This window comes from Macrobrachium nipponense, chromosome 37 (genome assembly GCF_015104395.2).
Source record: "Macrobrachium nipponense isolate FS-2020 chromosome 37, ASM1510439v2, whole genome shotgun sequence".
Taxonomy (NCBI): domain Eukaryota; kingdom Metazoa; phylum Arthropoda; class Malacostraca; order Decapoda; family Palaemonidae; genus Macrobrachium; species Macrobrachium nipponense.
In genome coordinates, this window is record NC_061097.1 from 48,236,995 (window position 1) to 48,249,189 (window position 12,195).

General features: G+C 40.4%; 1 protein-coding gene across 1 annotated transcript; it reads right to left on the reverse strand.

Moving 5' to 3' along the window:
- Positions 1–610: 610 nt before the first annotated feature.
- Positions 611–2,506, reverse strand: LOC135208985 (protein bowel-like). Its single transcript, XM_064241527.1, has 2 exons — positions 1,940–2,506; positions 611–1,685 (listed from the first exon to the last, which is right to left on the reverse strand). Exons 1-2 carry the CDS (start codon positions 1,983–1,985, stop codon positions 694–696), a joined length of 1,038 nt encoding a protein of 345 aa, XP_064097597.1. The 5' UTR covers positions 1,986–2,506; the 3' UTR covers positions 611–693.
- Between the last annotated feature and the right edge of the window lie 9,689 nt (positions 2,507–12,195).

A 12,195-nucleotide genomic window follows, 5' to 3' on the forward strand; every position in this document is an offset into this window, starting at 1 on the left:
AATTGATAATAGGAGAAAAATCTCATTGAGAATAATTTACTTGTTAAATACCCGGAAACTTTGAAGATACCAGCAGCAGTCGTATATATAAAGCATATATATTAAAAATAAGAAAATAATTACGTATTTCACTGCTTTGGTTTTTTTTACCACTCCTACTACTACTACTAATAATAATAATCAATATAAAAACTAAAATTTAAAGACACTGTATAAAACCAAATACAATCAATCAGCAATGTAATTCGGAGATTATTTGATTTTCTTAAATGACTATAAGGTAAATGAAATAAGAGTCTTTTAACGAAAATAATTTATTTGTACATTTAAAACTGTTTTTACAAAAGGGCGGAAATTTGGTGAAAAAAATTTCACTATCGTCACACAAAAGAAAAAAAAAAACTTTTCATGAAGATCAAGACAGGTATTGAATCATAATTATTTTAACAGTATACAGAAAACAGAAGTTAAAACAACAATGTTTAGCATTCCGCATAGAGAGAGAGAGAGAGAGAGATTGAGGGGAAGGAGGAAGACCGCATAAAGGAGGGGAAGAAGGAGGGGGAGAGGGGGAGGGGAAGGGAAGAGGGAGGGGAGGGGGAGAGAGAGAGAAACCTTGTACATAAATCTGGAATTGACGACGGTGGGATATAGAAGACATTTAAAAAAAAAAATTACCTAACAAATCACATATCACTTCATGATATCTTCAATTGAGAAACCTTTTCTTTTCTTCCCCGAGTCCTCCTCCGTCAGGAGCAAAGCTTTTTTGGCGGCTGGGTAGACTTGACAATCGAGCGGGTGTTTCCGGGACTCGAGGCCCACGGTCTCTTTTTTGAAGGAGTAATTATTATACAGCGGGATGAGGGTAACGTCCTTCGGGAGGGACGGCGTGTTCAACAAACTGTTCGTTAGAGGCGACGTCCTGAAGAAGGACGAGAGAGAAGACAGGGAAGCAGAGCGCCGGAGGTCGTCCGTCGAAGTTCTCGTGGGCAACGGCGGGATGATGGGCGGCGTAGGGACTAGAGTGGGCGGGGGTGTTGGAGACTGATTAGATGATTCGTGGGCGTGCTGGGCCTTATGCACGGCCAGAGTCCTGGCTTGACAGAAGCCCTTGTTACAGACGCCGCACTTGAAGGGCTTCTCCTTGCTGTGGATGTACTTGTGGTCCCTCAGGTGGTCCTGCCTCCTGAAGGCCTTGCCGCAGATGTCGCAGGGGAAGGGCCTCTCGTCCGTGTGGGTCCTCTCGTGGATCAGCAGGTTGTAACTCTTCGTGAACTCTCGCTGGCAATATTTGCAGATGTATCGTTTCTTGGGGCGGCTCAGTCGGCCTCCGGGCGTCAAGAGGAGGCGGTTGAGGGCGAGATCACTGGCGCCTAGGGCTGCTGCTGCCGCCCACGGCAGCTGCCCTAGGGACCCGTTTTGTAACATCCCCACCAATCGGGGATCCATACCTGAAGGGAGAGGCCGCTTAGCACTGGCGGCAGCAGCAGCAGCAGCGGCAGCAGCAGCGGCAGCGACGGAGGCGACGGCGGGCAGGATCGGGAAGGGCGGCAACATGGGCAGGAGGGAAGGGCCCCGCGGAACCCAAGGGGTAAAGGCCGACGACCCACGATCCAAGCCGCCCATTCCGGGGAACTGGAAACCACATGGGCTTGTCGGTGTGGGAGGAGGTGTCAACAAACCTGTGGGAGGGATGGACACCTGTTAAAAACACCTGCCCAAGCAACTGGACGCCTTTTAAATCTCTATTTTGCTTCATCAACAACTTCTATCTGACAATCCAATGTAAACATCAGTCGAAAAATAGCTTGAAGAGGAGAGACTTCCTTCAAGAACATGAACTTTTAAAGCTGCTTTAAGAGACTTCGCATGCAATGAAATGATGTAAACAAACCCATCTGCCCTCCATTCTCCCTTCAAAAAAATGTAAACATACCAGAATCCTTTTCCGTTGATCTCTCGGCATCTCTGCTGCTGGCCATCTTAGATGGCCTAAGACGAAAGAGGTCTTTTCGTATCTAGTCTTTCAGAATCTTGTTGGACTGCCTCTCTCGATAAGTGGCGAACTTCACACTCGGTGCCTGGGGAATGCGTAATTGCGCGTCACAAAACTTCACAAAGCAAAGGCCCAAAAGAAACTGAGCATCTTTTACGCGGTCAAGTCTGAACCATATTGGGTTGGCTTGTGCGCAGAGATGCCATGAATCAGCAGGGGGCACATCTCGGGAATCCTGCCAGAGAAAGAGCCGTACCCCACTTTGAGGCAGGATCGTCTCATGACCGTCTTCCGTTTTCGAATGATATCATGTTCCGTGACACTGCCAAGCCTAAAGACATAGAATCGGAATGATAATGAATTCAGTAAATGAGCATGTGTATCACAACGCCGTTCATAAGCAAACCGCTGGAAAATTCCCCGGGCGAAGGAACTTGCATTTATGTGCGCTATGTTTCCTTTCGCTCACAAACAAGATACAAAAACTCATGGCACGAGACGGCGATGTTATTCTCCAAGGATTTTTATAAAATGCTATGGATTTCGCAAAACAAATCCTTATATAACGAAACACTATAAAAATTCCTATAGATTTATTTCGTATTTGTGGGGAGCCTGCTTACATCGTGACTAGGGGCGTGGAGAAGGTCGTTTACCATTGGCTGGGAGAAAGTTAGTCCCGCCCACTGGAGATCCCAGTGTGTGATATACAAGTACACGAGTTTACTCATTTTGATGTAATTAATACTTGCTGCAGATGTATATGGGCGCTAGAATTATAAGGGAAGGTTAGATGATATCTCCGATGCACTAAAAGTTTGTTGTTACTGGAAAGGGCTCGGACCAGAGAGAGAGAGAGAGAGAGAGAGAGAGAGAGAGAGTGAGTCCCTCAGTGCTTCTATGTCAATTCTTTGTATCGAATCTCATTAATGAACCTTATCTGTACTTTGATTCCGGTTAATCCCAAAACGTGGGCCATCGAGTCCAACCATTCCCCCGTGAGATCCATGTCTCGTAAGGGTGCAATTCGGCATCCAAACCCTCCCAAAACAATTTGGCCCCTAAACATTATGTTCCTGACGGGGCTCTCTAGACGGTGTGTGCCCCAGCTGAGTCGTGATCGTGTAAGTCTTTCGTCGTGTGCAGCCACGGAACGCGCACATGCGCACACGATGGGTGAACGAGCGCGTGTGGGCATGCACCATCATGACCACGCTTTGGTGGGCATCTACCATCATGAAAAATTTTGGGGGTTGGGGAAAGACGGGGGGGGTGGGGGGCGCTTGTACCCTCGTCGATGCAGTTCTGAGGGCCTTTATTATTAGTACAAGTTATCAGGGGGCTTGGGGCATGATGGGCATGCTTTCGGGGGCCTTTTGAACATCACAGGTATAAACTTCCCCCCCCCCCCCCCCACCAGGCGACATGCATCCTGACTGGTATGCTTCAGAGATCAATTATATTCATAAGCATCTACACCAAGGGCTTACTTTAGGACGACATTCGCTGCTATAGAAGTAAGCTTCAAGGAATATCTATCGTCACAACTACGCTCATGGATTATTTTTGTGGACATTACGAAAAATAGGCTATCGTGATAACAATTTAGGCGGTCAAAAACCAAACCGTACATCTTGTACCTCTCATTTTCGTTATTGTTCTGTTCACCCGCACCATTTCAAGCACGGTACAGGGACATCTACCATAATGGACATGAGCCACCATAGGCATGTTTCAAAAAAAAAAAAAAAAAAAAAAAAAAAAAAAAAAAAAAAACAGCAGCCATAGGCGTGTTTCAGAAAAAAAAAACCTAAGAAATGTTCTACTGATCATATATTATTATAATAATCATTTCGCGGCTCTTGGGGGAGGGGGGGGGGGGGGGGGGGTTGCTCGGTGCACGCTTGAAAAGCGACAGGCCGACTGCTTGCTTCTTTCTGGACAACGGCTGGCTAACGAACGTAAAAATCTTAATTACAGACTTTGGCGTGGTCTCAGGAGTGGTATATTCTCTCTCTCTCTCTAACCCCCGCTCCCCGTCTCTCTCTCTCTCTCTCTCTCTCTCTCTATCTCTCTCTCTCTCTCTCTATCTCTCTCTCTCTCTCTCTCTCTCTCTCTAGGGTTTCCCATGCCTTTTAATAGTCTGGATTTGATCACGATTTTGCGGATATGATCATCTAACTCTTTCTGTTCGTGTGCGTGCATGTTTAGTACAGATTAAACACATACCCATATTGCACTTGGGTATGTGTGTGTATGTGTGTGTACATGCTGGCATAATTGGCAAACGCTTACATGCATAGTATATTATACTGACGCGAATACACCCTTACGTACTTGACTCTATTCAAGCAATGTTCTCAGATTATACACACCCATAATAATTATGACGTAATTATTATGCCATTTTGTCTATGCATGTGTGGGCACGCTTACATAATTATCACGCACATGACCCAGACTTTTTGTTTTAACCCATGCGTCTCAGCACAAAGTATTTACAGACAATACACAAAACAACAGGAATTCTGCTCTTCTATCCATTGGTTCAGACTGGGGGAAACAAATTTTTTCTAGATTCTTTGCGACTCGGTTGGTCATACCTAGTCCACAGGTCCACATTACGCCGCTTCGTTATTTGAAAACCCAATTTTGGTCCACACCAGGGGCAAGGACCCATGCTTTCAAAAGGCCAGCCTAAAAGGATGTTCTCAGATTGAAGAATGTATCTGTAATTTAATTTGAGTTCGTTGTTCAGGTTTTGTGCTATACTTGGCGCTCGTAACTCGATTCAGCAAAAAAGCGCAAGGCGAATATATAAGTATCTGTACCGATATGTGTCTATATATGCATATGTATAATTATATATATTATAGCAAACATAGTATATGCGCGCGCACACATATAAATATATATTATATACAAAAAATTTACTTGAAACACCTTTCACCCTTGGAAGGAAAACTGGAAGTTGTTAAACAGTACTCCATGTCCCTGCCACCACTTTATGAGCCTGGATAACTCAAGTGAGTAAATACGCAGGCGCTTGTAGGTGTTAAAATCCGACCAATTTACAAATCATCTCACTTTGAAACTTCTCTTTCTTCTTCCTCCATTCTTCCACACCTTCATTTGCACGTCCTCAACTTCAGCCAGAAAACATTCTACGATTTTTTCTATTTAATAAGATTCTGGCGATTAGTCATCCTTTCTAACTATAAAATAAACAGATTCCTTTCTTTAACCAATAATGCTAAAGTTTTTACCATTGACCATAACCACAAAGAACTTATTCTTGAGCCAGAATTACAACCAAATGTGTCTACATTTGTAAAACATTATTTTCAGCAAGGACTAAACTGAATTTATTTTAACAGAATCACAAAACGTTCTTTTTTAAATCAGAAATCAAAACCTTATTTAGCCAAGAATTTCTCTCAAACGAGACAGACAACATTCTTAAAACAATGTCATATAACATAGTCATTCATTAGAATTCCAAAACCATCCTTTCGAACATGAACCACATAAATAAAATTCTTCGACCTTTGAACCAAAATCCACAATCATCTCATGATTCCACTGTCCAACAAGAATGCAACAACAACTATATACAATTTTTCTATCTTTGAACAAGACTCCCAAAAACAGAATCGCATAAAGATCTTCATCTTAGAACCAGAATCATCAAACATTCTTCCAACTTGTAACAAGAATAAAATAATAAAAAAATCCTTTTCATCAACATCCTCTTTCCAATGTTCTCAAGGAGGAGGAAGAAAGTCTTCGGAGCTTGCGTCTTCCTCCTCCTCCTCCTCCTCTCGATTAGGAAGGAAAGGCTCGGCGCAAACGCAGCGAGCAATAATAAAATCTTAGCGCCATAAACACCCAGCGATATCCCATAAATCAGGGTCCTCGCAGGCTGTGAATTAAGGGGCGGAGTCATTAAGGCAGTCAAACAGCGTGGTCATTATACATGCACACCCAGCTCAACTTAATTTATATCAAATCCATTCTCCAATTGTAGTTATTATTTTCATCTTTTTTTTTCCATTCACTTTTTTTTTTTTTTTTTTTTTTTTGAGGTGGTTAGGGAGGGGGAGAGAGAGCTTTTGTAGCAAAAAGGAGATGAGAAGAAAGTAGTAGTGGGCTTCAGGTGTAGAAGGGGGGTGGGGGGGGGGGCGATACATGGTGTATATGGAGGTACGTGAGGGGAGGCAGGGTGTGTGGATAATATGGGGATGTGAGGGGAAGGGATGGGGGTGGGGATAGAAGACAGGCAGGTTATCAGAATCATCGAGGAAGTTGGAGCTCCATATACGATCCTTATTTTTCATGTTTTCCCTCGTCTTCCTTGAAATTCCGTAAGGCTGGTGTTCCAGAGTGTCCCCTCTCGTTTTTCGGCCTTACGGAACGAATGCTCGTGGCAAGGAATCGTGACTTACTGCTCTCTAATAGGATTCAGACTAATGAAACGTATTATTACAAAATATAAATATCGTTAGATGGCCATTAAAAGTTCGAGACGGCCGTCAGAAAACGGCAAAACGAAAACTGCATGAGCGAGAGAATATCTCGGGGAATGCGTTAGAAGTAAGCTCTTCTGAGGAGGCCGAACGAACGGCCAGTTGCGGCTACCAACTGCTTTGGAAGGTTGTAAGGGCGGTGGGGCGGGGGGGGGGGGGGGGGGCGATTTGTAACTGCCCAGTACTTCGGAGATTGAGGTTGGGCACTTATCAATGGTTGAGAAACGACGACAAAGTAATATACGTGGAATAAATGTTATTTTCTTCCCATGGCCGTAATACCTAACCTGGAAAATGCGTAAAAATGATCAATGTTTTCTATGGTAACGAAGTAGTTTTTCTTAAAGTACAACCTCTTGCCCCTTACTTGAACAGACTCGAAGAGAATTAGTAGAAGAAGAAGAAGAAAAGGAAAGAAGGTGGGCTTTAACGACAACAAGAAGCGACAGACCGATATAGATCTCAATGGAAAAACCGGCCGTATCTTTATTCCGTGAGTTTTACTTCAAATGAATGGCGCGCGCGGGTGACTGACCAACATCGAAAGCATTCGGCAAGTGAACCCTTGTGAGAAGGATGGGCAAGGGCATGGGGCCAGCAACCCCATCCCAAAAATCAATGTTCTGAAACTTACAATAGAACACAGAAGTATGCTTCGAAATTTAATGACGCTCCAGAAGCCAGTAGCGCGGTGCGTGTTTCTAATCTGCGTAATAATAATATTGTAAATTAGCTAAGAATAAAAGCCATGGATGGCTCTTTCTCACTAGAGAATGTTCCGTAAGAATTTAATTTCATTACAAACTTAACGGCATATCTTTCAGGGAAATCTGTAACTTAACTGACGTATTTAATCTTCTCTTACATAAAGCTGAAGTAAACATAATTAATTGTCTTAGCACTTGAAACATTATGAATCACAATGATGCGATTTTTTTATTGTTTTGTGAAAAAATTACAAAAATGCTAAAAGAGATAGTTTAAATGAGTGGAATGTTGATGAATGAAAATTATGCAGACTTGGGAGAGTAACAAACTCCCTTGAATTATGTTCTCTATTGGATGGAATGGAAGAGTTCAGCGGTCCACATCGGGACTTTTACCCATTTCAACACCTTGCTATTGTTTAGCTTTATCTGAGCAACTAACCACTTTGAACAATGTAACTTATCTAACACCAATTAATGACGTTAGTTAAATCTATCGCAACCTTTGTAAGTATTACACACAAATATCATAATCATCACTGTTAGTAACAATTGTAGCCATGACAGCAAGTGTTCACTTTTCCATTGGATTTTATTCTGCATTGTGTATATAATAAGGACATAGGCTGAAAAACATAGGCTAATATTATTATTTCAAATTCATTCCGTTTGGATGTTTTCATATTTCAGGTAATGAAATACATATGAATTTTCCTTTTTTTTTTTTTTTTTTATTGACGAAGACGATATTGTTGTTTAACGTCGAACATTTTTGTTTCCAGGCGTTAAGTAGGTCACCTTCATCACAATCCACTTATAATGTAACGCCCCTGATGGAGTGGCCGCTAAGTACTCCTGCCTGCCTGGGTGTTATGCAATTATTAATTGGCATAGAGAGAGAGAGAGAGAGAGAGAGAGAGAGAGAGAGAGAGAGACGAGGAAGAGAGAGGAGAGGAGGAGAAGAGAAGAGGGGAAGAGAGAGAGAGAGAGAGCGCAACAATATTTCAGGATACGACTGTAAATATCTACACAATTGAGTTTAAAAGACAATAGAACTGTACATTAATTTTATTACAATAAAGCAGGTCTCACTCTCTCTCTCTCTCACCCACCGAGCCTACGACCTACAATAATCGACTGACAACAAGGTACATAATTCCTAGTTCAAGTAAACATAAACATAATGAATTTGCAGGAATGAGGTCAGGTTGATCCATTCCAACCAGAAATTGCTACCACAATACCCCAGAGAGAGAGAGAGAGAGAGAGAGAGAGAGAGAGAGAGAGAGAGAGAGAGAGAGAGAGAGAGAGAGAGAGAGCTAATAATTTCCTCAAAAGCTGACGTGATGCATTTTAATGCTTCTCTCGATCAGTAAAACATTCGTTTATCAGAGGGACTAACTAAAGTCAAACGAACCTGAAGAAAGTTAATTTCCTAAGCATTATTTGCTAGCAATACCTTACATGAAGACTAAATTTCCGTTTAATATTACTTCATATAAACCACTTCAATAAGAGTCCATCTGACTCCAATATGAATCCGATAGTTGGAGCGCTAGCGCCCGATCCTAGTAACAATCAATCAACTATAGAGGGCAAAAGACTTCTGAGGAAGCTTCCTGCATTGGTCGAGTTCATGGCTTCTTGCCTTGTTCTTCGCGAAGGATAAAATCCTCCTAAGAAGGGTAATAACACAGGCATTTAATGCACTGTGCCTGACGGATGTTTGTAAACAAGTTATAAAAAGAAAGAAAAAAAAAAAAGTTGGTCAAGGCGGTAAATCGGTTACTAAAGGGAATTCGATATTGCTGTGCGTTGAGTTCAAGTATTCTAAAAACAGTGAAATGAGTTTATTTGATCTTGATATACTAATCAGCCACAGTGAAAACGGGTTTATCACATCTGTTTATAGGAAACCGACTTTCACGGGTTTGACCACCAAAATGTCCTCATTTGTTCGTATTCAGTTCAAGAGAAATTTGATTGCGACCTTAACATCTAAAGATTTTAATATATGTTCAAATTATGATAATATGAACCTAGAGTTTACTTTCATAAAGCAGTGCTTATTTGTCAATGGCTTTAGCAAAAGTTTTACGAATACGTATATAGGAAAGGAGCTTCAAAAATGATTACTTCCAAAACTTACAACTGTCACTGTCAACAGGGCAATTATGTATTTTCCCATCGCGTTTCTTGGAAATAGGTCCTTTTAATATTATGAAAAGGTTAACCAAACTTTTGCATGAATTCTACCCACAAATAAACATTCGAGTGGTATTTAAGCCAAAATCTACATTACGAAAATTCTTTTGGTTCAAAGATGTGATACCAACTGAGCTGCAGTCAGCTATTGTGTATAAGTATAAGTGTCATTACTGTAGTGCAATGTATACATTGGAAAATCTCAGCGGCAGTTCAGGGTTCGCATCTTCGAACATTTCGGAAGATCTGTTATGACAATTAGGCCATTCATTGAGCAAACCACCATTTAGTGCTATTCGTCAATACTCTGAAGAATATTACCATCCTATAAATTTAGATTTCTTTTCAGTCCTTACTTACAGAACCAATGAAATGGAGCTCGGAGTGGTTGAGTCTCCATATACCCTAAGAGATAAACCTTCTCTTTGTAATAATGAAAGGTCTGTTGAATTGCTGTGTTTTTAGACTTTTTTCTCTATATCTTAAGATTTTGCCACGGGTTTAGGTCCTTATGTCTTGTAATTGCAGTAAGATTTTAATTGATTTCTTTATTTTAGGGGCAGGGGGGGGTTTAATTTTAATGTAACTTATATTACTTCATTCATTTTAAGAGTAACAAATATTCCATTATAGATTGCCCGACGACGGAGGAAAGTAAATCTCCGAAAACTAGTCGTCTCCGATTTCCACAGAACTCTCCTGCTGAGATTGCTGAGATATATATATATATATATATATATATATATATATATATATATATATATATGAATAACTATCACATCTGATTCATAACAATTATTCGAGTTAATAATGTCCTTAATTATATAATTCGCCTCTACCTGCGGAATATATTTCATATATGTAAACCGAAGGGGAGTTATTATCAACTAAAAAATTCCCCTTCGGTTTAGATGTATGAAAATATATTAATTTCCAAGATTGAGCGAACTTAGCATATTAAACCGGACATTTGTAGCTCGAATAATATATATATATATATATATATATATATATATATATATATACACATATATATATACATATATGTATATACATATATATATCCATATATATATACGCATATATATACATACATACATGCAGACTTCCTTAACCTTAACTTCTATACTTCCTCTCGCTATTTTCGAATGGTACCACTTCAAGCCTATACCAGAGTGGAATGTGAAACCGCTCAGATACAAGCATGTTTAACGATGAGATCCCCCCCCCCACCCCCCCCCCCCCCGCAACCAAATGTACGAGAAAATCGAAAAGTTATGGGCCACTGTGGCTATTAAAAATACACTCATCTGGTAAAATGCAACAGTAAATTACATCAAATCGATATATAGACAGATATATAACTAGATATGTAGATAGTTATATATAGCGATAGATGCATATCGTTATTCATACGTCTATAAAACACGAACGACTAACAGCAATTAATGCTAGCCATCCCTTCAGTACTTGATCACAGCCTAAAATATAAGAAAAAAATAACCAAAACAAACTAACTCAAGGGACGGGAGCTGATTCATGAACTCGTCTCTAGCCTTATAAGGCGGGTCACCAAAAAAAAATTATTTGGCAACATCGGAAAAAATATTTGGCCCCTCCCGTTGGAGGCGATGATATCAGCACAGGAAATTTATTCATAGGTCTTTATATGGCGCCCGAATTGTTGATATAAACATTGGTGTTGAAGGGAGAGATTTCTTTGCCTTTTTTTTTTTTTTTTTTTTTTTTTTTTTTTTAATCTGAGCAAATATTTATGGCTGATGTTGATTCGGTGTGGTTTGATTGTACCTGGGTGTTGACGGAAGAGAGAAGTAATTGGCATTTCGATTTTCCTGATTATTGCTGCTCATTTTATTATTGTTTACATCTTTGGATTCGAGCTGATGTCGTTATGATTAGCAGTGGTAGAATGTTATTTGTTGTTTTCGTGTCATTATTATGAGCGGTTGTAGTTGTTGAAGTACAACCATCTAACAAATTGCCCGAAATCTCCGCAACTAAACCATTTTGACGTCACATCGATGTCTATTTGCTTTGTCGGCTTCAGAGCGAGCTATCAGGAACTTGGAAATGCATCACATTAAGATTTTTACAAATACCTCGGGCAACAAATACCCAAACATCTTTGCAACTGATAAGATATATACAATGGTAAACGACTGGAAGTTAAACAAGAAAAATAAAAGGGTAAAAATAATCTTCGATTTACTTGCGCTCGAAGTTGGATTAGCGGTTCTATTACCACTGCGCATAGAGGCGAGATTCGTTCGTCAGGTCCTCCCAGCAGTGCAATACAGGTTCGTCAAAGGCGGCAACATTGGAAAATAATAAAAAGTATGCGAGGCATTCACTCCCATGGGTTTATTTTCAAAGTAAGTCATAATAATGGGAAAGGCAATTTGTCATGTATACATATAACTTACGAAAGGTTTGATTTAACAGAATATATCGAGACGATATTTAAAGCATTGATGAAAAAACTTAAACATCGGTGGTTTCGTACACTTGCATCATGGGTAGACGTTTATCTGAAGTCAAAGGTTATCCCATTATCTCCTCTCTCTCTCTCTCTCTCTCTCTCTCTCCTCTCTCTCTCTCAACATTAGATTAATGAATAAAGCTCACCCACGCACCAAGGACATATCTGACGCTTTAAATCAGAACATTTCCTCACCCTTAAGTTGACTGGAAAACCATATTTCATTTAAAAGTTCGTAAAGCTGACCACGGGTTTTCA